The sequence below is a fragment of the Astatotilapia calliptera genome, chromosome 5 (genome assembly GCF_900246225.1).
Source record: "Astatotilapia calliptera chromosome 5, fAstCal1.2, whole genome shotgun sequence".
Classification (NCBI taxonomy): Eukaryota; Metazoa; Chordata; class Actinopteri; order Cichliformes; family Cichlidae; genus Astatotilapia; species Astatotilapia calliptera.
This window is the reverse complement of record NC_039306.1, coordinates 17,497,879-17,522,360: the sequence shown is the minus strand read 5'-3', so window position 1 is coordinate 17,522,360 and position 24,482 is coordinate 17,497,879. Positions and strand designations below refer to the sequence as shown.

The following is a 24,482-nucleotide window of genomic DNA, read 5'->3' as shown; positions in this document are numbered from 1 at the left end:
CTAAATCAGTTTATTTTTATTTTACTGTGAAACTTTGCTTTTTTTTCATTGAGTTAAAAACTTTTTTTTTTCCAATTTCAAGATAGTTGTTATTGTTTTACTAGTAAGGTGTCACTGTTTGTGACAATTAAAGAGCAAATACACCAAAATTATTATTATTATTTTTTTTTTTTTAAAAAGCTCCTCGCTAAGCCCCTAACCTGAAGGTGCAAGAAACCAAGCAGCAACAAAATGGACCCCTACAAAAGTAGACACTGAAACAGAATTTAATGAACTACAGCTACACAACTTTAATATTTGTGGAGAAAATGCAGATGTTCAAGTACAAATGGTTCTGAGTGGGGCTTCCAAGATGAAATTTTAAAAAATAGCACCACAGCTGAAAGTGATGCAGAGGCACATAAGTAGATGACCCTGAATAGAGATTACCCAATTTAAATCAGGTTTTTGATTGCTGTTTTAAAAAAAAAAAAAACATTCAGTCCTCTGCAATTGGGATCAGTTACCTTGTCTTCTTGCTGGCTGAGGGGAATAAACTGCCTGGTTTATCGCTCTCATCAGCAACACTTTATGTGCACAGAAGATGTAGTGAGGGCTGCAGAGATACATAAATCAGCTGTTCCGTCTGGGCCTAAGTGGATGCATTTTCAGCAAATGGATAATGCGATGTTAACAGAGGGATCTGTGCAACAACACACAACTGATGCATAACTAGCAGGACAACATAGGACTGCACCATCAGACCTTTTCCGTATGTTTGCTCACCATAGATACAGCACACAAAAGGAATATTTAATTGACCAAACACACTGTGTGAACTAATAATGTTCCTGTTGTAGTTCAAAATCCTCTTTTGTACATTGGGTCAGGCCCATTTACTTCTGCTAACTGTATCTGACATAACGATAAGCAGAAAAACAAGGCACCAAGGATTGATGCCATGCTGGAAAAGCTTACATAGGGGCTGTTCATATAACAATATATATCGGATGACGATATAAAAACGTCTATCGTTTCATTTTACGCAATCGTTTGTTTCGTGGTGTCGCAAAATAAACTGTTTACGGCAATATTTTTTCATCGTTTTGATGGTCACTGTAGTGGCTATATTAATTTCTTAAAGTTCTCTCTTTCTCTTATATTTAATATAACCACACTACTGACGGACAAGCGCCTGTTTTTATGGGTTGTGGTTAGCAACAACGATGGTAAAACCATCGCATGTCCGCTTGTTTATTTTCCACATAAACTTTTCACAATAAAGCTCAAGATCCTGTTGAGAATTTTCAAAATAAACGGAATCACGTGAAAAAGTATGCAGAGTATTGACGGATGAGAAGCAAAAAAAGAGTCGTCAGGTGCTAAAAAATAAACCTTAGACTCAAACGTTAGAACAGGCGTTTCCCCGCAGCACGTCGTGTAATAAATACTCACAAAGAAAACGGTGGCCGTTACAACTTATGTCTAAAAATGTGTAGTTTCATGCATCGGTTAAAACACTGAACTCCAGCTACATGACGCCCAGCTGGAAACACTAAACCTATCCGAGATTCACAGAATTTACAGAAAATATTACATTTTTTGTGATTTATATCGTTATCGGGACGATAGATGTTTTATATCGGGATATGAGATTTTGGTCATATCGCACAGCCCTAGCTTACATGTATATTTATTACGATTAAAAGCTTATATGCTGATCCCTACTCAGAACTGAAACTTTTGTTTAAGGAAACACTAATTACATAAGAGTCGTAAGCTGAATTTTAAACTTCTGAGTTCAATCTTCTATCAACCTTTGATTATTAAGAAGAAAAAAAGCTCGAGAGTCCGGATTATCAACGAAACGACCTCTTCAAACATCATACATGTACTTCACATTTATAGATACCAACTCAGTAAATTTTCTAAATCATGTCAGTTGCAAACAAATCCCCGCTGAGTAAACAACTGGGACAAAAATGTTGCTATAAACAATCTTATATTCTTTTGAATATAATGAAAAAAATACGCCAAAATAGCAGAATACTATGTAGCTTTTTTTATTTCTTTGCAATAGAATTTTATGCAGACTTGTGCACATTTAAGTAGCCGTAACTTAATATAAAATGCACATTTTATTCAAAACTTTTACCCATTCTGTCCCAAATTGTACAATTACAAACAACTATTGTTTAGATTCCCCATTACGTTCAGTGTCTGAGTCAGACCTATCCATTTATCGCTTATGACCTTAAAAATTGTGGTTGTCTGATGAAACCATGATTGCTTGAAAATTGCCTATTACCTTTTGAAACACATCTGTAAAAACAACTCAGGCAAGCAAATTCAGTCTGTGCGAGCAGGGGAGCTAATCAGGAGATGCAAAGTGTAGCATTCTAATTGCATCATTAGCTAAACCAATGACTCAGTCACAGAGACTTCAGACTCACCCTACCCCCATCCTGCCCTCCTCTGCCCCATCCAGAAATAGGGAGTCAAGCCTGAAGCTCTTTACTGTACCACTGCTCAAGCAGAATAATTCTAACATGTTTTGTGCAAGAGCGCAAAATGTTAACGTTCCATAAATACCCCACTGAAAAACACAGAAAATTAATGAGAATGTGCTATACAGTTTATGAGGAAGATGCCATTTAAGCAGCAATGTTCATCTTCCAGGGAGTGGTAAGGATTAATTGACATTAATTGGTTTATTATGAAACACTGAAATAAAATCAATTCGATCAGGCAGACAATAGAATGATGACGTCTAAACACAATGAGAATAGTCATCTAAAATGATTAAAAAAAACAAAAAAAAAACTTTTGGAAACCGTAACCAGCAAGAGATTATCTCTAAATAAATGTTAGTCAGTGAAAAAAAAGAAAGAAAAAAAATCCTCAAACTCCACAGGAAGTTGCAATGGTCAGTCAATCATGGACAGACATTGTTTACATGGTTGGCCCCTGTTGTTATTCAACAGTCGGGCAGGAAATCCAAATTGTGGGCTTATTTCGGTTGGGTAAATAGCTCCAAGAAGGTGATATAGAAGCTCTAAAACCAAACTTCAGCCTGTGGTCTGCAGACCTCAAACACAGCTTATGACCTCAAATATGTAAGAAACCTAACATTAACCACTTAGCAACACAGCTCACTAACAGAAAATAACTGAAAAATGCAGAAAAATGTTAACACTGTCTCTTTTGCCTCAAACTAATGTCACCAAAAAAAACATTTTAAAGTAATCAATACGTTAAACATGCAATTAGTAGTCAGCGAGTGAAATCATTTCTCATGGGGAGCCTCACACAAACACTCCTTTTTTTGATGATGTTGATTTTCATTTGATTTTAACAGTTGTTTCTCTTGATGCACAATACCGGGAAGGAAGCCTCAGTGTCACCCTAACTTTTGTTTGGTTGTATAATAAAAGCCCATTAGATCTGCTTTTAAATGTTGATGATCTCTGACTGCTCTGCTGCGGATATGCATGGAATTACTAAGAATTCGCTAAGAATCACTGCTGCTTGAAAGTGGTGTAAAAGGGAGTTTCCCTACAACTGAGCATGGAGTCTATGGAATTATAACTTGCTGTGTATTTCCTGGTTATGTAAACTGAATAAGATGGAGATGACACCTCTGGATTGCACTTTTTTTTTAAGAAATACCATGAATGTGTAATCCTGACAGGGCGTCTCTGTCAGTAAGGATCTCTGGTGAAGCAAACTCATGCTGCAAAATGCTGTAGTTTGTATAGTCATACCAATAAGTGGCAACATCAGTATCGATGGAACTTTGATTTAGAGCTCATTAAATTTCCTGTAGTCATATTTAGTTGGATCACAAGTCATGTACAACCTGGCCTGTGCCGCATTGCATTAGCTACAGTAAGCGTATGCAGCAGTCTTGACTGCGGCGGCTGCTGCTGAGGATGGAGGGCTTCTGGAGCTGACGTCTCCATGTCAGGTCACATCTGCAGAACGATCTCACAGTGTAAAGATACGTCGTTCTTCCTGTTTCAGTTCAACGCATCCCTGCACAGTGAGCAAGCAGTGGACGCGTTACCTCGGGCAAACGTTACTCTGCCCGGCCAATTTGAGACGGTGATGTCAATCCATTATGGCTTTATAGATCGCCGCGAACTTGAGGCTCACCACTCACCACACTCAGCAGGCTAATCACGGCTAACAAAGTGAGTCCTAGTTGCAAACACCCACTCTTTAAATGATGTAACCTTTGTCCGGTATGCTGCTGTGTAATTAACGTGCCGGAGAAATCTTAATTTCGACACCCGCGGTGGCTAGTTAACGTGATTAATGTGGTGTAAACTGCGTTTATATTCTTAAATAAAATATTACAGTTACAAAGCACATTCCCGGAGAACGTTATGGTTAACAGGAGTCGGAATAACCCGCAAAACACTTGAAAGAAAACCCAAACGCTCCTACCTTAGGCGAAATCCTCCTCTTCCTTTTTGACTGTATGAAGACCCTCCGGATTTTGTTGCTCTGACACAGCTACCACGCGCTACATCAAAGCCCCGCCCTATCGGCTGCGGCCGAGAAACCATTCGCCGTTTAAAACACAACTGCATTTAGGTCCACGTTTCTCATTGGCCAGAGTGCCTGTCAATCAATTCGGATTCCGCTTCCCGCGTTCTAACCAGCGCTCACAATACATTACATTATGCAGCCTATATTTAGGTGTCAACATGCACTGCAGGCATGTGAAATCTACAGAGTGACCTCCAGTATTAATAAACAATGGAATAACAAGAGCAGAGATTCATCACACTTGTCCTTTAATGACAGGCATTGCCATACAGCAGTCAAAATAACAGGGAAGCAGTTAGTGGAAATTAGCTACAATATAACAGTGATTATTATCCATATTGTTTCAGTGTCATTGGCAACTTATGAAAGGCAGAGGAAGACGATAACCTTTCGCAACAGAATGTTTTCTCAATAGCAAGTCCTGAATCTCGATGCCAGCTATAATGGATTAGCAGTCTCAGCACTGTCAGACTTTTATAGGGGGGAGGGGCTGTGTTGTTTGCAGTCTTGCAAGAAAACATAGCTACAGTCAGTCTTTCATAATAAGAGGAGTCTTGATTTGAGCTGCAACCTCAGCCCCCATAAGTTCCTCTACAATCGTCAGGGCAAACTCAAAACTCGTTCCTGGCCCACGGCTGGTGATGTAATGTCCATCCTTCTGTACTCGAGCCTCTGAATATTTATAGTGGTCTAAAAAAAGAAAGAGCAACACCATAAGGATTATGACAATATGACAGCTTTGAGCTACAAACCGAAAGTCACACATGTCATGATGTTACAGTGAACTATGAGAATGTAGACATGGTCACAATTTCAGCCATTTCTAGTATGTTCTGTCAAATTCTTGTATTGCTTTTCACCTCTGAGTGGTGTGCTCTTCTACTGCAGAGTGACACGATTCTCTATAGGCAAGAAAGCGCTAGTATAGCACCATCTGCTGCCCTTTACAAATACACACACCTCCTCCTGTTCTCTTCTGAGTTTCAGCACTAAATATCAAAAGCCTTTAGCAGTACATGAAGTCACAGGTTTCTGTTTTTGTTGTTTTTGGGTTTGTTTGTTTTTTACCTCCAGCCATCATCTTCTCCTTCATGGCAGGATGTGTAGTCACTGTGCTGCCGAAGCCAATGCCATGTGCCAGAAGAGCAGTGGGACCTGCAGAAGGGCAAAGCTGTGTAAGGTTCATTTAACAGCTTCCTGTTAGAAAGTGACACTAAAGAGCGTGTTCAGCTGCTTGTGTCGGTCTTCGTTTTCATCTTTATGCAGTTCAAAGAACTCAGAGTCAAGAGTAAACTAAGCAAAAGGCTGCATCCTCAAACCGGCCCTTTCAAACTCAATGGAAAATGTTTACAGCAACAAGAAAATGCAAATACACAACATGATGCATTTTACCTTATGGATTTCAGTTGCTAAATCAATGACAGACTTGCAAAGTATGCGATTATAACACTGTGTCCCAAAGGTATCCTTAACTGTACCATTTTTCTAAGTATATCTACATATAGTATATGGTTTCAGCCTCTCGCCAAAGACTTTGAGCCACATTGAGAAGAGAGGTAGGAGAAAGAAAGACATTGACTGCTGCTGCATTAACTTTGGTAATGCCCTACCACTGCAGTGAGCTCATCCAAAAACTGTTAATAAATAGAAAGTTATTGATTATGCTCCTTGGCTGCCTTCCCATGCAGTCTAAAGATTGCACTTCTCCCTGGCACAACAGCAGTCTGCCAGTTAGAGCCAAGCTACTCCTGTTACACACAGTCCCCACCCAGAGGACAGCAGTCTGTGTCTCAGAAGGTCTCTCTCTCCCAGGAACCGCAAGGCAGAGAAAAGTGTGAGGATTATGATGGCTGTTTTATAAATTGTGTATTTATATTTGGGGACCTCTCTTACATCCATGTGTCACTTATTAGCTCAAAATAGAAGTATATATATAAGATACATTTGTCCTGTTTCTTTTGTTTGGTGCATTATTACTCCAATTTTCAATCAAGTCTTTTTTTTATTTTTATTAATTAACTTTTTTTCATGTGTCAGGATAATAACTGGCAGTTTCATTAAACTGTATATTCCTGTGAGGATTTCAGTCATTTCTAGGACACCCTTCAATCCACTTTGCCGCATTGGTCCCCTGTTCCCGTTCGAATTGTCCTTCCTGCGTCCTTTCATCTGTCAAAGAAAATGTCACCTCTTCTGGGTGCACTTGGGGGACACTTCTTAATCAAAACCTCACCCTTTGTGAATGGGGTTTGCAAATTTCCATAAATTAATGGAGCAGGATATTTATAATTGGTGTATATTTTTCAAGATCTGGATGAGATGCATCCTCTTTTTAGGCTAAATCCACTTACTAAAATGTTCAGAAATGACGTGTGAACCTACCAAACCTCCATCATTTCCTAATCCCATTTGCCAGTACAAAACTAACTTGATGAACCTAAAACCAGAGTATCTTTGTAGATGAGAATTTTTTTATTATTAATTTTTGTCGTCAACTGTTTTGATATATTTTGGAAAAGTGTGCACATTATTATTTTTTTGTTCAACTACACCATAGCACAATGATCACATTTATGACCACAACATCTTACAAACCCTGCAATCAGTATGTGTCTGTATGTATCTGTTTCCATCACTCTTGAACCTTCCTTGGCTCCTCCAACAACAACAACACTTTCTTTTTGCCATGTAAAAATGCCAAAGTTAAGGCCATTACAAAATGAGCGTGATGCCAAAAGACAACAAAATTCAACATTTTTCAGAAGCAAATTTGCAAATACTTCATCCTCAAAAAACACACTGTGAAAAAACTGAGGTCAGCGTCAACCGATGATAAGCTGTTCCCGATGTTTCTAAATAAGAAAAGTAAGAAACCGATACTGGTTTCATCCACTTCTCAATACAAGTCAGCAGCAGGGAGAATTTCATGGTTTGACCCAGAGCAGCGTTTAACTGAGGTAAAATCATCTTATTTCACTATTTCCATATCATTGTGTATTCAATACCAGTGGACATTTTGAGCTGTGTTTGCATTTGTTTACAAATGCATTGTTCTGATTAATCATATCAGTTTATTCACACACAAAAATTGGAAGAAATCTTATGGAAGAAAATAAATGCTGCAAATTTAGCCAGCCAAATTACACGGTCCATATAAACAGCTGTATTAAGAATACATGAGTCTGAAGAATATTTTTAATGCACAAAATATGTGCACGAATTGCATAATCCGCAATTTAAGAAGAATTCTCTCTTTGCCTTTTTTGGATTGAGGCGTTTTCCTTATGGAAAACAGCTTTTAAATGTTAAGATTAGACTTTAAACCAATCAATCTAAAGGCAGCACCAGTCTGTGTGATCAACATTTAATTTTTATTGATTATCTAAAGTAAAACATTTGCTTATTGCCTGTTGAAGCTTTAACCCACAGAGAGTGACCTCAACTCAAGGTTGGTCCTGTGTAATTATGTAATTATGACTTTGTTGTTGTTGTTTCCACAAACTGTACCTGCACAGATGGCTGCAATCAGGCCTTTTCTGCCATCTTGATCTTTCAGCACCTCCTTCACAGCAGGAGACTGCAAGAGAGAGTAAAAACCAGATGCACAGTGAGTCATTTGCAGTCCATGTGGTTCCACTGAGTATATGCTGACTTTATTATAATCACTGAGATAAGCTGACAATATTTAAAAAACACTCGACACACACAGAGCTACCCAGCAAAAATAAAAACGAATAATATAATGCACCCATCAGATAAATATGACTCGTATATCAAAACTCATATTGTGCATTAAATTTCTTTTTTTTTTAAAAAGACAGAATCTGTCAATTTCTTGGCCATTTTCTCATCAAATTCTAAAGCCTAAAATGTGTGTGTGTTGTTGTTGTTGTTTTTTTAAATATAAAATCACTTAAAAGAAGAAAAACACAATCACAACAAATTCCTATCTTGACTCAAGGCTTATTCATCTTCCATTTATCCAATCTACAGAGCTATTTTTGCTTTTCATGATTACAGAGAGGCTGTAGCTGATCCCACCACACACTGGACAGATATCTAAAATCTGAACCAGAGCATAAATTCAATAGACTCGTCCATTAAAAATCCTTGATATAGTGTAAACTAATGTGGTTATTTACCATATTATTTATACAATACAAATACAAAATCTTGTAATATATGCTTCACTGAGTATTTACAAGAACAGTAAAAATATGGATCTCTTTAATCTATTTAAATCTATTTCATTGGCACATTGGACAAGCAGTTAATACAAAAAAAACCAAATTCTTCTGATATAACAATATAAATGCAAACACCAACTGATGCTCTCCACATCCAGCTGGATGGGATAACATGAAACCTGAACACATCTGAAACACACATGGTTCAGTTCATACTATACAAGATCGATGAAGGCCAGCGTATTACACGGATGAGTATTCAGGAGGAAAAAATTGCCATTTCATCACAGAATGACAACAATCTCTAACAGAATTCAGGAAACATAAGTAATGCAGCTCACTGTGAGTTACATTACTTGTCTTTAGTGACTTACAAAAAAGGACACTAGTGACATTTCTGATGATACAGAAAAAAAAAACATTTTATTGATGTCGACAGCTCAAAGGCAGCAGCATTTATAAGTATAAGTAACTCAAGGGCATTTCCCATCCTCCTTTTCTGGTGACCTAATCTGAAGTGTGATTCTACTGAAACAAGGTGCCAGCAGCAGCAACATTATAGTGCAACAGCAGTAACACACCATGAGTCAATTATAAGCACAAATGTAGCCTCGGTACTGTTTTCTCTGGAAATTTTAAGTAAAGTTTAATATGCCTGCTTCACACTTTAGTTTCACAACAACTACCTTAGCCATGAAACTCTTCAAGAGCTCTACAATACTGTCACATAATCAAACTGAAGAATACTTCTGCCTGGGCTTTTCCACCACATAACCACATCAGTAAATTCCAATCAACGTTTTCTCTTCCTGTCATATGAAGCGCAGTTAGTGATGCTTGGTTGAGTCATTAATTTACTTTTGAGTCACAACATCACCTGGTATATACCACACTGGAGTGGTTAAGTGGTGAAACATGCTTATTGTTTCCACCTTTGGGGGGAACAAAATTCTTTGTGCATATTTTCTAAAGTATTGAGCTTTTTTGAAGGTTACTTTTTGAAGTGAGCTTTTTTTTTTTTTTTTTTGAAAAAGTTCCCTTTTTAGGAATTAAATCTTCATTAGCGGCTGACATGGGGCTCCTGCTCTCAGAAAATGCCTAGTCTTTCTGACGTGTATGCTATGGAACACAAAGGCATGGCATTGCTAATAGCACTGATGTCATGCTTTGACGCTGACATAACTCACATAAAATTTACACTAGTGTTATTGCAGATGATATGATATGGCACAGCCCTGCCATGTTCTGGAGACATTTTTGATGCTGGTATGGAGATGCATGGCCTAAGTGCAACCAATTTCTCAATGGTGTGACTAAAAAAAATCCTAGGTCGCAATAGTGCAACCAGCCGTTCAAGTAAAAAAGAAACATCTCCGCAACTGTGAAAGTCTCCGTGTGGTCAACAACAGATACACGTTATGCCCATATGGTGGTCTAAACCAATCAGAGATAGTCAAGGGTGGGACCCCTCTGATTGGCCGTGGTAAAGATATTCCTGTAGGCCTACGTGTGTATGTTTGAAAGTGCAGGCGGATAGAGAGACGTGAGTAGCCTAGGTCAGATAGAAGTAGTAGATGTAGCTGTGGGTAATGAGAAAAGATGAAAAGAACGATTGAAAACTTTCTTGTTAAGCTAAGGCCTGATCCATTCGAAACTGATAGCCAGTGCTCTGACAAAGAGCCATCAACCTCTCAGGTTGTGTCTAACACTGGTCTGGAGATGGCATCAGATAATGAGCCACATATGAGCGACTCTGAGCCAGAGCCCACTGAAAGTCAAAGGGGGAAAGTGTATAGATTTTGAAGAGAATGGCTTGACCAGTTTCCCTGACTAAGATACAGTAAGGCTGACAACATGATGCACTGCATTTACTGTGGTGTAGTGGCGGGCCCTGCATTTACTTGGTATCAGATCAATACCAGAATTTGCAGTATAACAGAACACTACTCTGTGTTGAATGAGAGAAGAAGTTGGCAGGACAATTCCTAGCCACTTTTCTACATGTGAGTCACTTCCTTGTTTGCACACATTTTTGTTGCCACCTCTTGTGAACATCAGGTAGACCTTTTAAATAATATCCTAAATATCCTTCAAACTGTGAGTCAGTACTAGGCTTGCTGTGTGCTCATTCTAAACGCCGTGTGTGTTAGTTCCCCTGTTCCCCAATTAGCGTCTAACCGGCAAAAATAATCGTCCTACCGCTGCCAAATATTTGCAATTTTAGTAAAAAAATGTTATTGTGATACTATGAAAACAAGATAACATTTCTTGCACATGCATATAGCTAAAAAGAAGCAACAGCATTTCTTTGGATACAATTATCGATTTACAAATCTAGAATGGTCCCAATACTGGAATTTTGGCACCGCAGCAGAGAACTTAAATCCACGAAGGTGGTGATATCAATATGAAACTTAATCTGACAAGGTGGTATTAACTGAGGACCCAAGTGTGTGAGCTAACAGAAAGAGCGTATGCGTTTAACAGTGGATTTATACATGTGCATTAAATCTATGCCATAAGTACGCAGTGACCTGAAAGAATGTACAAAGAACTTGAAAAACCCGAGGGGAAAATATGTTTGCCTATGAAAAAAAACAATAACAACAACATAACAAGATTTTACTTGTTTCTTTTGTCACTGGCACCACATATAAAACACCAGGACACAATCACAAGACAATAAAACACATGATGCACCACACACAAGCAGAACCATTTGTGTAGGTTACATCATAGACTATACAGAAGATTCAGTTTAGACATCTTAATCAAACATAAGACTGATGAACCTTTAGAAACAAATTGTTTCACACTTTTCACTGTCAGTTATTTAGTCCTAATGTTTAGGCAAATTCAAGCATTTTAACTTGTTTTTAATTCTTAAGTCATTTCCAAAAAAAAATTTAACTGTAAAAACTGACCCTCTCCCCATCTCACCTCTGCCAGATTCTGGGCTCCTGGCATTCCTCCTGGTAGCAGGACCACATCATAAGGGCCCTAGAGGGGGGGGGAGAACCATCAACACTAACATTTATAACATTTATTCCAATAATAAAGACATACAAGCATATAATATAAGCATTGTAAATAACGCTTTTTTTCCCCTTCTTGTATGTAATGTTAGCAGGTAGTTGCTGAGCCTCACCTGTTTCCTCGCCTCCTCCAGACTGGCATCAGGACAAATGACAACGTTTCTGCTACACTGGACTGGTTCTTTGCCCGTAAGACCAGCTACCGTCACTGCTATCTACATGTATGGGCAGTAAAAGAAAAAAACAACAACAACAGTGCATCATTATCCTGATGGTTCAATGTGGCATTTTGTCTTCACTGGCTGACGTAGACTTTTATTTTGAAAGATATCAAATGGCGGAGATGTGCAACGACGCTGGACTTTGACATTTAACTTGGCCTCTGTCTGCACTCACTAGTAAGGTTATGAGTCCGTCAACCATTAGCAGACAACCCCAAAATAGCTGACTGAACACTTAGCTTATGCGCTTAAATAACCTGGAATATACAAAGGGGAAAAATTGCTAAGTTAGATCGACAGTGTTAGCAAGCGTTAACTTTAGCACATGATAAGTGCGTATGTAACCCTTATCAAGATATCAGGCTGTTATAACAGTCTTCACAGGCTGATATCTTAACAATGCTGCCACCAATACTGTTGTGAGTCGACTGAAGCGGGGTCTAATTTTTATGGCCGCTAACAGGCTAATTTGCTAAATGCTAACATATAGCATGTTACAAACCCCAGCTCTGCGCATAATATCCACGGGAATAACAGTTTCCATCTCCTCTGCGCCTTTAGACAGGATTACTAACGCCCTCTTTCCTGCCATGTTAGCTTGCAGCTCTGTACTGCTAGGTGCAAAGACGCTAACTTCTGTTTCCAACTTCCAGAAGCAACCTGCACGCGCTGCGAGTTTGACAGGAGGGTTGCCAGACTGCGCGACACTATCCCCCTTCCTAGACTGCGGTCCGTGCCTATTCTACTCGCACCTGCAAGTATGTGAATTAAAAAAGTAAAGTAGTTACTTTTGAAAATAGATTCTTTTATTGTTAGTAGGATTTTGCAAACAAATATATTTTGCACAAGAACAGGACCTGCATAGCATGTCACTGTACCACTCCAGCGCATAACAGCAGGGTGCAAGACGCTAGCAGACAGGGCATACATAACAAAGAGGCTGGCATAGTGTACAGGAACATCTGTGCTCAGTATGGCCTGCAAGTCCTGAGGTCGAAATGCTGTACGCCCCCTCGAGTGGTTGAGAATGAGCAAGTTGAGATCCTGTGGGACTTCTAGATACAGATGGACAAACTAGTGATGGACATAACCAATCGGACATAGTCGCGGTAGACAAGCAGAGGGAGACATCTGTAGTGAAAGATGTAGCCGTAGCAAGATAGATCTCAATTCTCATCCCTATTTATTGTTGCATCATTTTTGCAGGGCAAGTCAGTGAAACCTTAAAATCAATGATGGATGGAGCTCTTGGAAAGTATGATGACCGGGAGATCAGATCACTGGCGAGTGTTTGTTCTTTGCCCCTACTATCTTAGTGCAGTAATGCTTCCTTTCACAGTGCTTCCGGTGGCTCATAACATCCGATCACAGTAAGCCAAGATCACACAGCTTATCCAACAAATCATCATTCCAGCTGCTTGTTATACTATTTCTATGCCTTGGCAGGGTCTGATGGTCTCTACTATGCTGATTTAAGCCAGATTTGAAACACAAGTATTTATATCTCAAGGCTGTTTAACAAAAACAGCATTGTCTTCTGCTGCAGCTGTACCTAATGGTGTTTAATAACAGCCAATGCACTCTTTCTTCCAGTAGGTGGAAGCATTAACCAAAGATTCAAGAAGGATGTAGAAGAATGTATGAGAAAGAATCAATGCAACACTAAACTTTTTTTTAAGAAAATGTCTCATTAGTTCAGTTAATGTCAGGCTCATTGCAGATTAAAACGAGCAGCTCAACAGGTCAATTAACTAAAGTAATGAATTGTTTTAAAAAACATCTCCAGGCATGAGGTCTCAAAAGTCACAAAGTTCTTCAAGATCTGCCTGAGAACTTATTTCTGCACTAAACTCTTAAGACAGTTATGGAATCATATTCCAGTGTAAATCCTAGACCTAATGTCTGGGGCTTTAGTGTGCAGGCACACATCCTAGTTAATGTGCCTCTGTGCATTCTGCTGCTGAGATTCACTTTCGTATTTGTGAGACAAACTAGAGCCCAGTGAAACGGCGGATTAGACAAAAGCGTAGGGGGTGCTGGCAGCAGGTTGTTTATTGCGTGCCTGTGAGTGAATTCAAGAAGCAGCGGTGATTACCAACATATGCAGCTGGGGATCAACTGAACCAGGCCCACGGTGGCACTCGAGCTAATTTCCATACATTAATTCACTTATGTACATTTACTAATTCCCATCAGCATGCAATCATAAAGTGCATGATGACACCAAGGAAATGTTTCAGAGTGACTTGTGACGCAGTTGTAAGTATGACGCTGAAAACAAAGGGTCTGACTAACAACAGATGCACAGAATTATACAACTGTTTGTACGTATTTTTCATCTGAAAACAAAGCACAGGAAAGAGTAAAATGAGATTATAGTGCGAGGTTGACCACTTTCCCTTGGCGTCAAACTTTAAACTTTAACTTTAAACTACTAAAACCATTACTTCATACCAAAACCATTGATCGCCTGGGTAGTCTGATAAAGATTAATGGCATGCTTGTTTGACCTGCATTGTTATCCAAAACTACCAGAAACTAAAAAACGAGCTGAACTGTGATGCTGACACGTTCATTAGTATAAGCTTATTCTTTTCATATGCTTATACACTGTCCTTCCAATACCAATACAAGAAACAAGGAGAACATGGCCAACTTTTAATAAAGTTAGAGCGGCCAGCTTTTTAGCTAATTTTATCATCTCTAATAGGTTTCTATGGGAAGTTAATAAATTGGTGTTTTCACTGGACTTTTTTTTTGATTAACTAACATAACTAACATGCATGCTTGCATGCTACTGAAACATTGAGGCTGTAAGTCAAAGCATATATAGTTTGCTGGAAATTAATAAAAAAAATATGCACAGAGTCACACATTTGGCATATCATTCCCGGTGTATGGTATATTTCTATATTCTGCCTTTTGTGAAATATCAAATTGGCCCGTGGTTTAAAAGCAAGACTCATCAATGGATTCTTTGGCATGTTATTATGTCTCTGGTGCTCCCTTGTGCCTGCATCACCAGGCCCTGCTCTGCTCTGCTTTATCTGGCCCTTCACAGAGGTCTGCTCGAAAACCTGAAGGGCTTCTGGAATCAAACCTCCGGGGAGACGAGAATACAGAAACATTTTTTTTTTCATAAGACGGGTACAGAGCAAAAAGAAAATCCTCAAACTGAAATGAGGGAATTCCACAAATTACCGTTTGTCGCAAAGTAATCCTGTTACTATTGCAAAGAATATGAAACGGTGTAAACATGGAAATAAACTGCTAATATGGATGTAGCTTACAAGCAGGGGCTCTGTTCAGTTGAGATATACAGCAGCAGACCCTGTTTCAGATCACCAGTAAGGGAGAGTGCCACAAAATTCAAAGTGGTTACAGAAAATTTGCTTCTACAGGAAAGAGATTTACATTTTCAGATGTTTTTCTTTATTTTTTCTTTGAATGATTACATTTCATCTTCTTTTGGTCCAAACCTTTGCTAACTGGTTATTCTTCATACTGATCTACTGGTAACATTTAGGGCTTGCATTGCTGCCCTGCCAGTAAACACATGAATATTAGAAGCACTTTATCTTCCCATCTGTGAAAAGGCTTATATCTCTTTCGCACATTTTTAGCCACTGAGCAGGACGGAGTGATTGACAAGCATATAATCTTGATTGCATCTTGATGCTATTACCTTACGCTCCCAAGTGCTCAGGTGACAGCTGGGGGACAGTGGGGAGATCCAGGGGAAAAGGTGACATTGAATTTTTTGCACCTGTGTCTGCAGTCGTCCGCCAAGTACGGACACAAGATGGCGCCAGTTGAGTGAGTTCAACTTTGTGTGGGGTCATGCAATAGCGTGGACATTGGTGTCTGAATACTGACAATCTGAGCATATAATGAAAAAACAACAACAAAATTTTGGTTTGTAAGGATGCAACAAAGGCAGTCAAATAATTAAAAGTTGTAAATTGAGGAAATATATACGTCGTATACAGATATACGTCGCAACATTCATTAAACAATTTGTGTTAAATGCTTTAGAATTATTCAAAATGAGATTCCTCCAAATCCAATGCATGACAAATTGTTTTGAACCACAGAGGCAGTATTATAAATTAAGGCAGCACATTAATGTGTTGTTTAGATTATTGGGTGTGTGTAACAACATGGACCAGAATTGCCTCACAGTCATTTCTGGTTGCAGTAATCTGCCTATCCTCAAATTATGCCCCTATCCAAGGAGGAGGAGGAGAAAGATGGGGGGTGTATTTGAGGACTTTCTTTTTTCCTTTATTCTCCACTCTCTGTCTCAGAGAGTACCAGTCTGTTTTGCTCTCAGCTTGCCTCTATTAGATGTCTTAATGCTGTACAGTGTGGCCTATCTTCAAACAGGAATGCTGATGATACTGGCCCTGCAGCGGTGCTTCCCCCCAGCCTCAGCCCCGGCCTGCTCCTCTGCACAGAGGGCAATAAAGACACAAGGAGGATTAGTGTTGTGTGCCTAACAAAGTGGTTGCCAGAGAGTGAGAGGGCCATGCCCATGGGCGCAACCACAACCCTGCTCAGATCCACTCGGCGCTGTCGAGGTCCCCCCCCGCTTGTGCTTCCCTAAGGTCCGCACTCTCTCAGGGAGCTCTGTGGATGTGTGATAGACTCTGTGTGGGTGAAGTCGTGTTGATGCTAAAGAAGCAGAGGACGCAGCAAGATAATCCATGGCTTAAGCAGTGCTGTAGTAACTTTTCCCCCTTATACAAGGGAACATATGTGCAAACAGTTAAATATAATTCAATCACATATTCACGGTGAGCATCTTTTCACTAAACACTTTCCCATATTGAGCGAAAGTTCCAACTTACTAGTAGGCGTTAAACCCCCCCACACACACGATCGTGTACTTTATCCTAAATGTCCACTGCAAGGACAGTGCGCTGGTTCTCTGTGTTGATTTATCCTACTCACCATCCGGTGGAAAACAAGGTTTAATACAGATCATGCAGGCTTAAGGCCTTACTTTCTGTTTATGGATATCTCTTTCACTATAACCAGCGCTTATACAAATGGAACACCATATAATTGTACAAGTCTGACAAACAGAGGGCCTGTGGTCTTGTAAATGTTGTCACATTAGATAGGAGTGTTACATCTGACATTACTGTGAAGGTGCATGTCTGCAGGCCGGCAAAGACGGTAGCCTCTGGTTTGATGGAGAGCCGTGTACAGGACAGGACAGGTGAACCAAACAGCTGCTACCCCCATTTTTCCCTTAAAAACCCCAGCGTGACAGATCAGGCCATGGCTCTCACACATAACGGCCCACTTTTCACACGGTAGCTGTCTCAGGCCACGTTACACACGTCTTTTAGATGGTCCATTTTGTGCGTTGGGTAATGAAATTTACGCTGGAGACCCCCGAATATGCAGACATATGGTGTCTATTAATGCTCCTCTCTCCCTTTTCAGCTGTAGCCCTCTGCCCAGCACTATGGTCTGTTCCCGCCTGTCTGTTTTGGGTCCTCTTCACTTCTCAAGCTGTTTGCCTTTTACCTCTGTCACGCCAGCCAGGATTCACACAGCAGTATGTACTGCTGCGTATGAAAGAAAGGCCGCGTTCTGTTAATACTTGGCTAAGTTTACATGTTCATTCACACTTGATTATGGGGGAATCCCCGAGTTAAGAATTGTTCCAGTATGTCAGAGAGGCACAATAAGGAAAAGGCTGTCCCTTTAAACCCTAAATAACACAATGTGTTTAATATTTAAGAACATATGTACATAAAAAAAAAATGCTCAGGACTGATTTTATAGGGAGAAATGGAACAAAACAGATTATAAAATAAATATATGATTTTCAGAATATTTTGTAACTTTTCACAATTCAGTGGACGCTATCACGGCTCGATTACTGTGCTCATATCTGAATGTGGAATTACTCATATACATATGTGGTGTACTTAGAGCTGAGCATAATTCATAGTGCAGCAAATTTACCAAAAAAATCATATTCTGTCCAGTTTTTTCCTCTTCAGGCCCCTGAATTGATGGCCGCAGTAAGCTTCATTCTTTGAATGTTGTGTGGAAGCCAAAACTGATGGTAAAAAATCCCTTTTCCATTAGTTGGTAATGGAACTGGATACTCAATGGTCTCCCTCTGCAAAGTATTATTCTGTTAAAAAAGCATGCAGGTGTAGTCTATTTTTACCTGCATAAGCCTTTATAGATTAACACAGTTTACCAGTCCCTGCTCGGCTTTCGGTACACCACCCTAACTCTGAAATTAACCGGATTCCGCTCACTTAATCCCCCACTTTTATATAAATGCATACCACATTATTTGACTTAATGTCTGAGACGTTTCCAAACAATTTTCCTATAAAAGTTCTTCGAATTGGTATAAAAACATTCCCACGAAAATGATGGATTCTTTATTGTTATTGAAGGGGATATTTGCAGCAAGCAGTGTAATTTTTCTGGGTTTTGGAGGAGACAAACTATAAATCCTATGAGATCTCAATTATGTCTGTTTTTTTCCCCCTCACCATTCCCACACTTTTGATTTCCACTTTAAAAGGAGAATGATATATCCCTATGATTGGAAATGTTCAATGCACTTCTGGAAGTGGGTGCACTGTCCTGTGCAGATAAGGTTGCGAATGCAAGATCTGTTTCTCTGAAATAGAAGCCTGACAAACAGTGCTGTCTCTCCCAGACACAGTGGGAGAGGAGTGCGCTCAGATGGAAGTCTTTGAGACCAGGCTTTTTAATATCGGCGCCTCTGTAACATCAGTAAGGTGACATTTCGGCAGCACCATCAAGATCCAACAGTGGCCATGCTGCTTCGACAATCAATTATCCATGCATAACATCCCACCAGTGTGTGCGACATGAATCAGTCCTGGACCAGGCTTCTCCTCCGCCTTGATTCTCAAGAAAAGAGAGACCTTTCATTCGACCCTTAAGTAAGGCAGAAATGCTCTGAGTGTTGATAAGAGAGTGAAGAGAGGAAAGTCATGAAAAAAACAGGCAAATCAGGACTGATATTTATTTGCATTATCTTGAAAGGAGCTCAGATTGGTTTCATTCCAGTGACTGTGAATTGTGATCCAGAGAGCACAATGAGCATCTCCAAGCAGGAGCCAACGTTATGATTGAACGGGCAGAATACATTCTTTGTAGTGCTTGGTGGACTACAGGCAAGAATGCATAATATCTGTTGCCCAAGGAGAAGGAAATACATTTCACAGCGCATATTGCTCGTATCAGGTTTGAGACCAGTTTAGTTGTTATATGATTGTTATCAACGCAGTGGCTGTACATAATTTACTTCCACAAATAACTGACACGAATGACATGTCCTCAGCAGACTGATTTTTTTTCCTCCAGCTTTTGGCCTTCTTCTGCTCGCAACAGGCTATTTAGGATACAGCAGGAGTCGGAGACATTAAAGAGAGAGAGACTGATTCTCGTGCATCAGAAAACTGTTTGACCAAAACTTTCTGCCATGGTAACGTTAAGTATTAAATATGAAAGTTCAAAATGCTCTTTGCAAAAACACCGACTTATGTTATGGCACTTGGCTCGACATCATAAAGTATATCTTGATCTAATCAGATCGTATATCATATTACAGATGCAGCCTACATACGACATGTGTGATAACTGTGTTAAGTATAAGACTTTGTGCACTAAAACCTCACACTAACTGAAATCAGAGTCTGAGGTCCCGTCTGGCACAGACATCTACTCCCTGAACCCAGAAGCTTTCTCCAGTGTTTGACAAACAGCACCATTCCCCCGCTCGCCTTCATTTCCATCTGTATGCTATCACTTGGCTGTCAGCGGCTGGATTGGCCTGTAGTTTGCAGGATGAAAGGCAGAGAGATCCTGTTGAGTGAATAATCTTGCCAGTTTACAGAGGAGAGTGGATGTCAACTTGACAGACTGTGAGTAGCACACAGATTTGGGATTCATGGGCAATCCCATAGTCCCTTTAAGTCTGGACGTGTGAATGTGAAATCAATAGTACATCCATACAACAGTTTGTTTGCTGGACCCTGAAAACCTTTGTTATGAAAATAAGAGTCATGGATCTTTACCTTGTGGATTGAGGACACAAAAAAAGGGACTATAAACATGGGATTTCAGCATGAAAATCTTGAACCCCCCCCCCCCCACTGTTTTTTTACTGTAAGTGAAGGCATGCACTATTCAAATGCATCTATTTATAAACACAATGAAATTTTAAAACATGAAAGCAGAGATCGGGCGCACACTTTGGTTAATACGAAATCTCTTTTGTGTCTTTGTGTAAAATTTCCGATTATATTCCCCGTGAACGGGTTGGTTTTAATTACCATATTCACCTGTGATTATTTAAATGAAAAGTGTCACATCCTGTAGGTAAAGATCACCTTTCGAGACATCTCACGAGAACTGTATATACTCCACATACAAACCGCTTCATCCTCAGACACTGTGTCACCATGACCTGCATCATAGGAGGAATTCAATAGATTTCAATGGCACCTTTATAGTCATATGCATGTGCAGTGTGTACATATAACATAGCTGTCTGGGTTGGCAGTGCCATCATGCCCTGCTGTTTATTTGATATGCAAAGGAGTGCTGTGGAGCAGCTCCACGGTCTTTGCTAAAGTACTTTACTCCTCACATAACCCAAAGTGGCAGCAGCAGCATCAGGATGAGCTCCAAGAGCGAGGTGGCTCCCTCTCAGTAATTTATAATGCACTTAACTCCTCTACCCTGTTGATTGTCTGCATTACCAAGAATCAAGCACGAGGCAAAACAAATAAAAAATGCCACTTTTTATTCTGGTTTAACGCCATCAAAAGCACAAGTCTTTTATTACGTTCCTGTTCATTCAATCAGGGTCTGTGTGCAACAGAAACCCGGGATTACACTGGCGAAGGGGAAAAAAGCCCACTTCAAACTGCCTCCATAAACACCATCAAAGAGCAGCTCCTTAAAAAGCCTGGGTGAAACAGAGTGAAGCGGAGGGAAAAATAAACATAAAATGTGTCAGTTAAAGTGTGTTTAAAATCTAGAAAGTTTGGAAAATGCCCAGAAAATATCGTTATTGAAAACACTTTTCGCGCTGATAGATTGTTGAGAAACAGGCGCTGCAGGGAGTCCAGCCACACCCTTCGTGCCATATGGACACAACGCTGTCTTCCCAGAGTTCTGTGCTGCCACTCTAAACCTGCATCGTATGGAAGAAGGGGGAGGGTATTATTAAATGTGGAGGGCCTGCAGGTAGCTCCCAGGATCAGACACAGGGAGAGCGAGAGGGGGTTGTTTGGCTTAAGTGTTTTTTATTAGGGTAGATGGAGACCTAAACTCCATAACAAAGCTCCCAGACAGGGGCCCACTTTCCCTTCTCACTCCAAACAGGCCCATATCAAAACACCGGCCCCTCACAGACATGCCCCACAAATATGGCATGTTCTCTTTTTTCACGTGGCTCAGCTTTCTCCCTGTCAAAATACAAATGGTCTGTGATGGAATTCAGCAATTTCCTTTATCATCTGCAACAAGCCCATTTCCTGGTAATTAAACCCACAATTATTGTTGAAAAAAACAAAACAAACTACAACGAGTATTGACAATGTCCCTGTATGTATATATGTTTTTAAATTAGCAACATATTTATGAAAAGCTGTAAAAACTATGTAAAAGAAAACAACAACTGCATTGTAGATGCCTGTCAGCACCCTAAACCCAAAGTAAGAAATATTGTAAGCTGCTCAGCCAAGTTTGAGTTTGGCTCCACCTCTGCTCTATATTTTTCACACAGTGCGGCAGTGCATATTAGAGCCAGCTGGCTCAATGACATAACTTCCTCCTCCAGTTGTAACAATATGGTGACATGAACATGTGTAAGCCTGCTTTTACACTGCCCATCACTGGCACAAGAACGCCCCGAACATCTGCTCTGAACAAGGACAACTTTTCGGGTGAAGCCTCTCAATGGAAGAACTTTGTCCAACTTTGTACACTAAAGTTACGGGCTGCAGATGTGATTGGATGGTAGTTTACCACCACTTTTCCAAGAAACTTTGCAGACTTTGCAAAATGTAAATAAAAACAGACAACAATGCATTGAAAAAACATTTAAATCATTATTACTGTATTTAACCGAAAATAGTACAAAGTTTTTTAAAAATCTGATGGTTGTGAAAAATACTTGTTTACTTTGATTTGATTTAGATAAAACAGAAAAAATGATGGGAGCAACAAAACATAGTCCTTTGTGAAATAAATCATTAGCAACATAATTCACTGGCAACAGTGAATGTATAGATGTATTGTTAAATTCTTTAAAAACGATGTTCCTCAGTGTAAAAATCCAAAGGATTTATTGTGTTTGGTTTCATGTATGTTTTGGTAGAAAGATTTAGAGAATTCAGAAAAGCCTCAGTATGCAAATGAAAAGGCCATACTGCACCAATGCTTGGCTCTCTGGGCCTTCAGGCAGCACTTCATTGAAAACAGACTCAATTCTATAGTTTAAATCAATGAATGGGATCAGGAGTACTTCAGGAAACAGTTTCTTGCTGCATCCACAAATTAAGCTTCAAACTCAACCAGTACAGATATAGAAAAAAAAAAAACTCAAAACACATAAACAAGATCCAGATACTCTCTGGAGAAGTCTTGGGGCTCATTCAAGATGGATATTGTGTGAATGACAAGCTGTTCTGTGGTTCTGACCAATAAAATTGTAAAAATGTGACGATTGTTTGGGCTAAGAAGAAGAGGGACCATCCACAGGGCTGACTTCACATTTTCCAAGCCAGCAAATCTGATTGTGTGAGTAACTTTCACATCTGTGAGGGTACCATTTCTACTACATATACATACTTTTACACCTTCCTTTTGAAGAAGCTCTTGCTTACTTCACCAAGATACTGCCAAACAACAGTCTGCATGTATTCATACAGCATGACCCAGTAGTATGAGAGTATAAGCGCAAACCTGGCCTGTCTGAGGTCCAGACCTGAAACCCTTTCTCACACTTTCACAGTTTTTTTGGAACTTTTTTCTTCTATACTTTTTCTCGTGGAAACCTGATTGTCTGTTACATCAATTAACCATATTTGAATTTACTTCTCTATCTGTATATATCTATCTATTAAGTAGTGTGTGGAAAGCTTTGTGATTTGATGACAGGATGATAGAGAACTTTACCTTATCTTGACCCTGCTGCTGGTATCGCTTGAGTGCTGTGAACACAGAAAGAGAAAAAAAACTTTCCCATCTGGTTTGCCATCACTCCAACTGCTGCTGTTATACGAGTGGGAACTTACAGTGGTCTCCACTGGACACAGAAAATGAAGAAAGGAGGAGGAATAATTGGAAAGAGGGACGGATTCAGTTGAAAGATCCAGCTGCTGGGCCATCTGAAGCCTGGGAAAGTCTGATATTGTTTTTAATGTATGTGTGATCACCTCACATCAGTCTGACTTACAAAGCCTCCCTAAAAAATGTAGGGAACAGGTGGAGCGGGAAGTTGGCAAAGAGTGAAAAAGAATGCTGGGTCACTTGTGCCAACATTATGTGCTGCGCTGAGCCCTATTTTTCCTCCTGCAATGCAGTAAATCACATTTATCTGCTTAATTTTCCCACAGTCTCCCATTAAAATGCAATCTTTTGAAAATAATTTCCCGACATTTTATCAGTGTCTTATATTTAGTAGTTTGTTTCAGTTTAAGCAGGTAAATGTGAGAAGAGAAGAGGAGAAAAAAACTTGTTCTATAGCATTAATGTGGTGCAATGCGGGTGCCGACTGTACAGATTTGTGTATACTGACTTCTCTGTTTTTGTAATGTTTCATTGAATAAAACAAACAGCCAGCCCCACAATCCAGTTTTATCCATAACCTCTGAAATGAGACTTTATGTTTCATACAAACTGCATCTCGGTTACATCAATAATCCTGCAAATGAAATCGATTTCCCCTCCCGCTCTTCCAATTCTGATCACAGCTGGGTTCCCCATATGGAGTATTAATGGGGTGGAGCACCCTGAGCCTGATCTAAAGCTGGAGAATTCTGGGCACACCACAACATCAAATCCCACTGTAATTACCTTCATGCAAACACAGGGGCCCTCTCCAACACAATATGGGTTGGAGAAATGGGATTTATGTGCATTGTTTTTGACGCTGGAATTGATCTTGAAAATTGTTTGGTGCAATTTACCGAGATGCTTAAGAAAATTGCAGAGCACCGAGTGCGTGCCATACAAATGTCATTTTGCAATGAGCTCAATATACCAGCTCTGCATTGCTCATCTACATTTTTGACAGCAATGACTCCGGTACAATGCAACAATAGCTAATCATTGTGTTTTTCCCCATAAATTCACATTACTGAGATGATGGATCTTGACAATCGTCACTCATCTTTTTCAGTTAACGAGAAATTTTCCAAATGGAAGATGAAACCAATTTTAGCCATGCAGATGGCTAAGTCTCCGTTTCTCCTCAATTAGCT

At 39.7% G+C, this 24,482-nt stretch overlaps 2 protein-coding genes across 3 annotated transcripts in view; both read right to left on the bottom strand.

The window, feature by feature from the left end:
• The window catches only part of kcnab2a (potassium voltage-gated channel subfamily A regulatory beta subunit 2a), a 95,887-nt gene extending 91,315 nt beyond the window's left edge, over nucleotides 1-4,572 (bottom strand). Inside the window, exon 1 of one of the 2 annotated variants that reach the window (XM_026167683.1) lies at nucleotides 4,429-4,572. The gene's annotated coding sequence lies outside the window, so the exon portion shown is untranslated. The remainder of the gene's footprint in view (nucleotides 1-4,428) is intronic. The other variant, XM_026167685.1, reaches the window with a different exon arrangement.
• A 192-nt stretch (nucleotides 4,573-4,764) lies between these two features.
• Nucleotides 4,765-12,693, bottom strand: park7 (parkinson protein 7). The gene is made up of 6 exons (XM_026167686.1): nucleotides 12,479-12,693; nucleotides 11,869-11,970; nucleotides 11,661-11,720; nucleotides 8,041-8,110; nucleotides 5,602-5,688; nucleotides 4,765-5,223 (listed from the first exon to the last, which is right to left on the bottom strand). Exons 1-6 carry the CDS (start codon nucleotides 12,566-12,568, stop codon nucleotides 5,063-5,065), a joined length of 570 nt encoding a protein of 189 aa, XP_026023471.1. The 5' UTR covers nucleotides 12,569-12,693; the 3' UTR covers nucleotides 4,765-5,062.
• Nucleotides 12,694-24,482: the final 11,789 nt, after the last annotated feature.

What these genes read in the sequence shown, in the direction of transcription:
- park7 (XM_026167686.1), bottom strand. Translation starts at nt 12,568, where the DNA reads ATGGCAGGAAAGAGGGCGTTAGTAATCCTGTCTAAAGGCGCAGAGGAG. An exon ending in GATTGCAGCCATCTGTGCAG is followed by an intron (nt 5,689 to 8,040) that starts GTACAGTTTGTG and finishes GCCCTTCTGCAG; the next exon opens with GTCCCACTGCTCTTCTGGCA. An exon ending in GGAGAAGATGATGGCTGGAG is followed by an intron (nt 5,224 to 5,601) that starts GTAAAAAACAAA and finishes TTCTTTTTTTAG; the next exon opens with ACCACTATAAATATTCAGAG.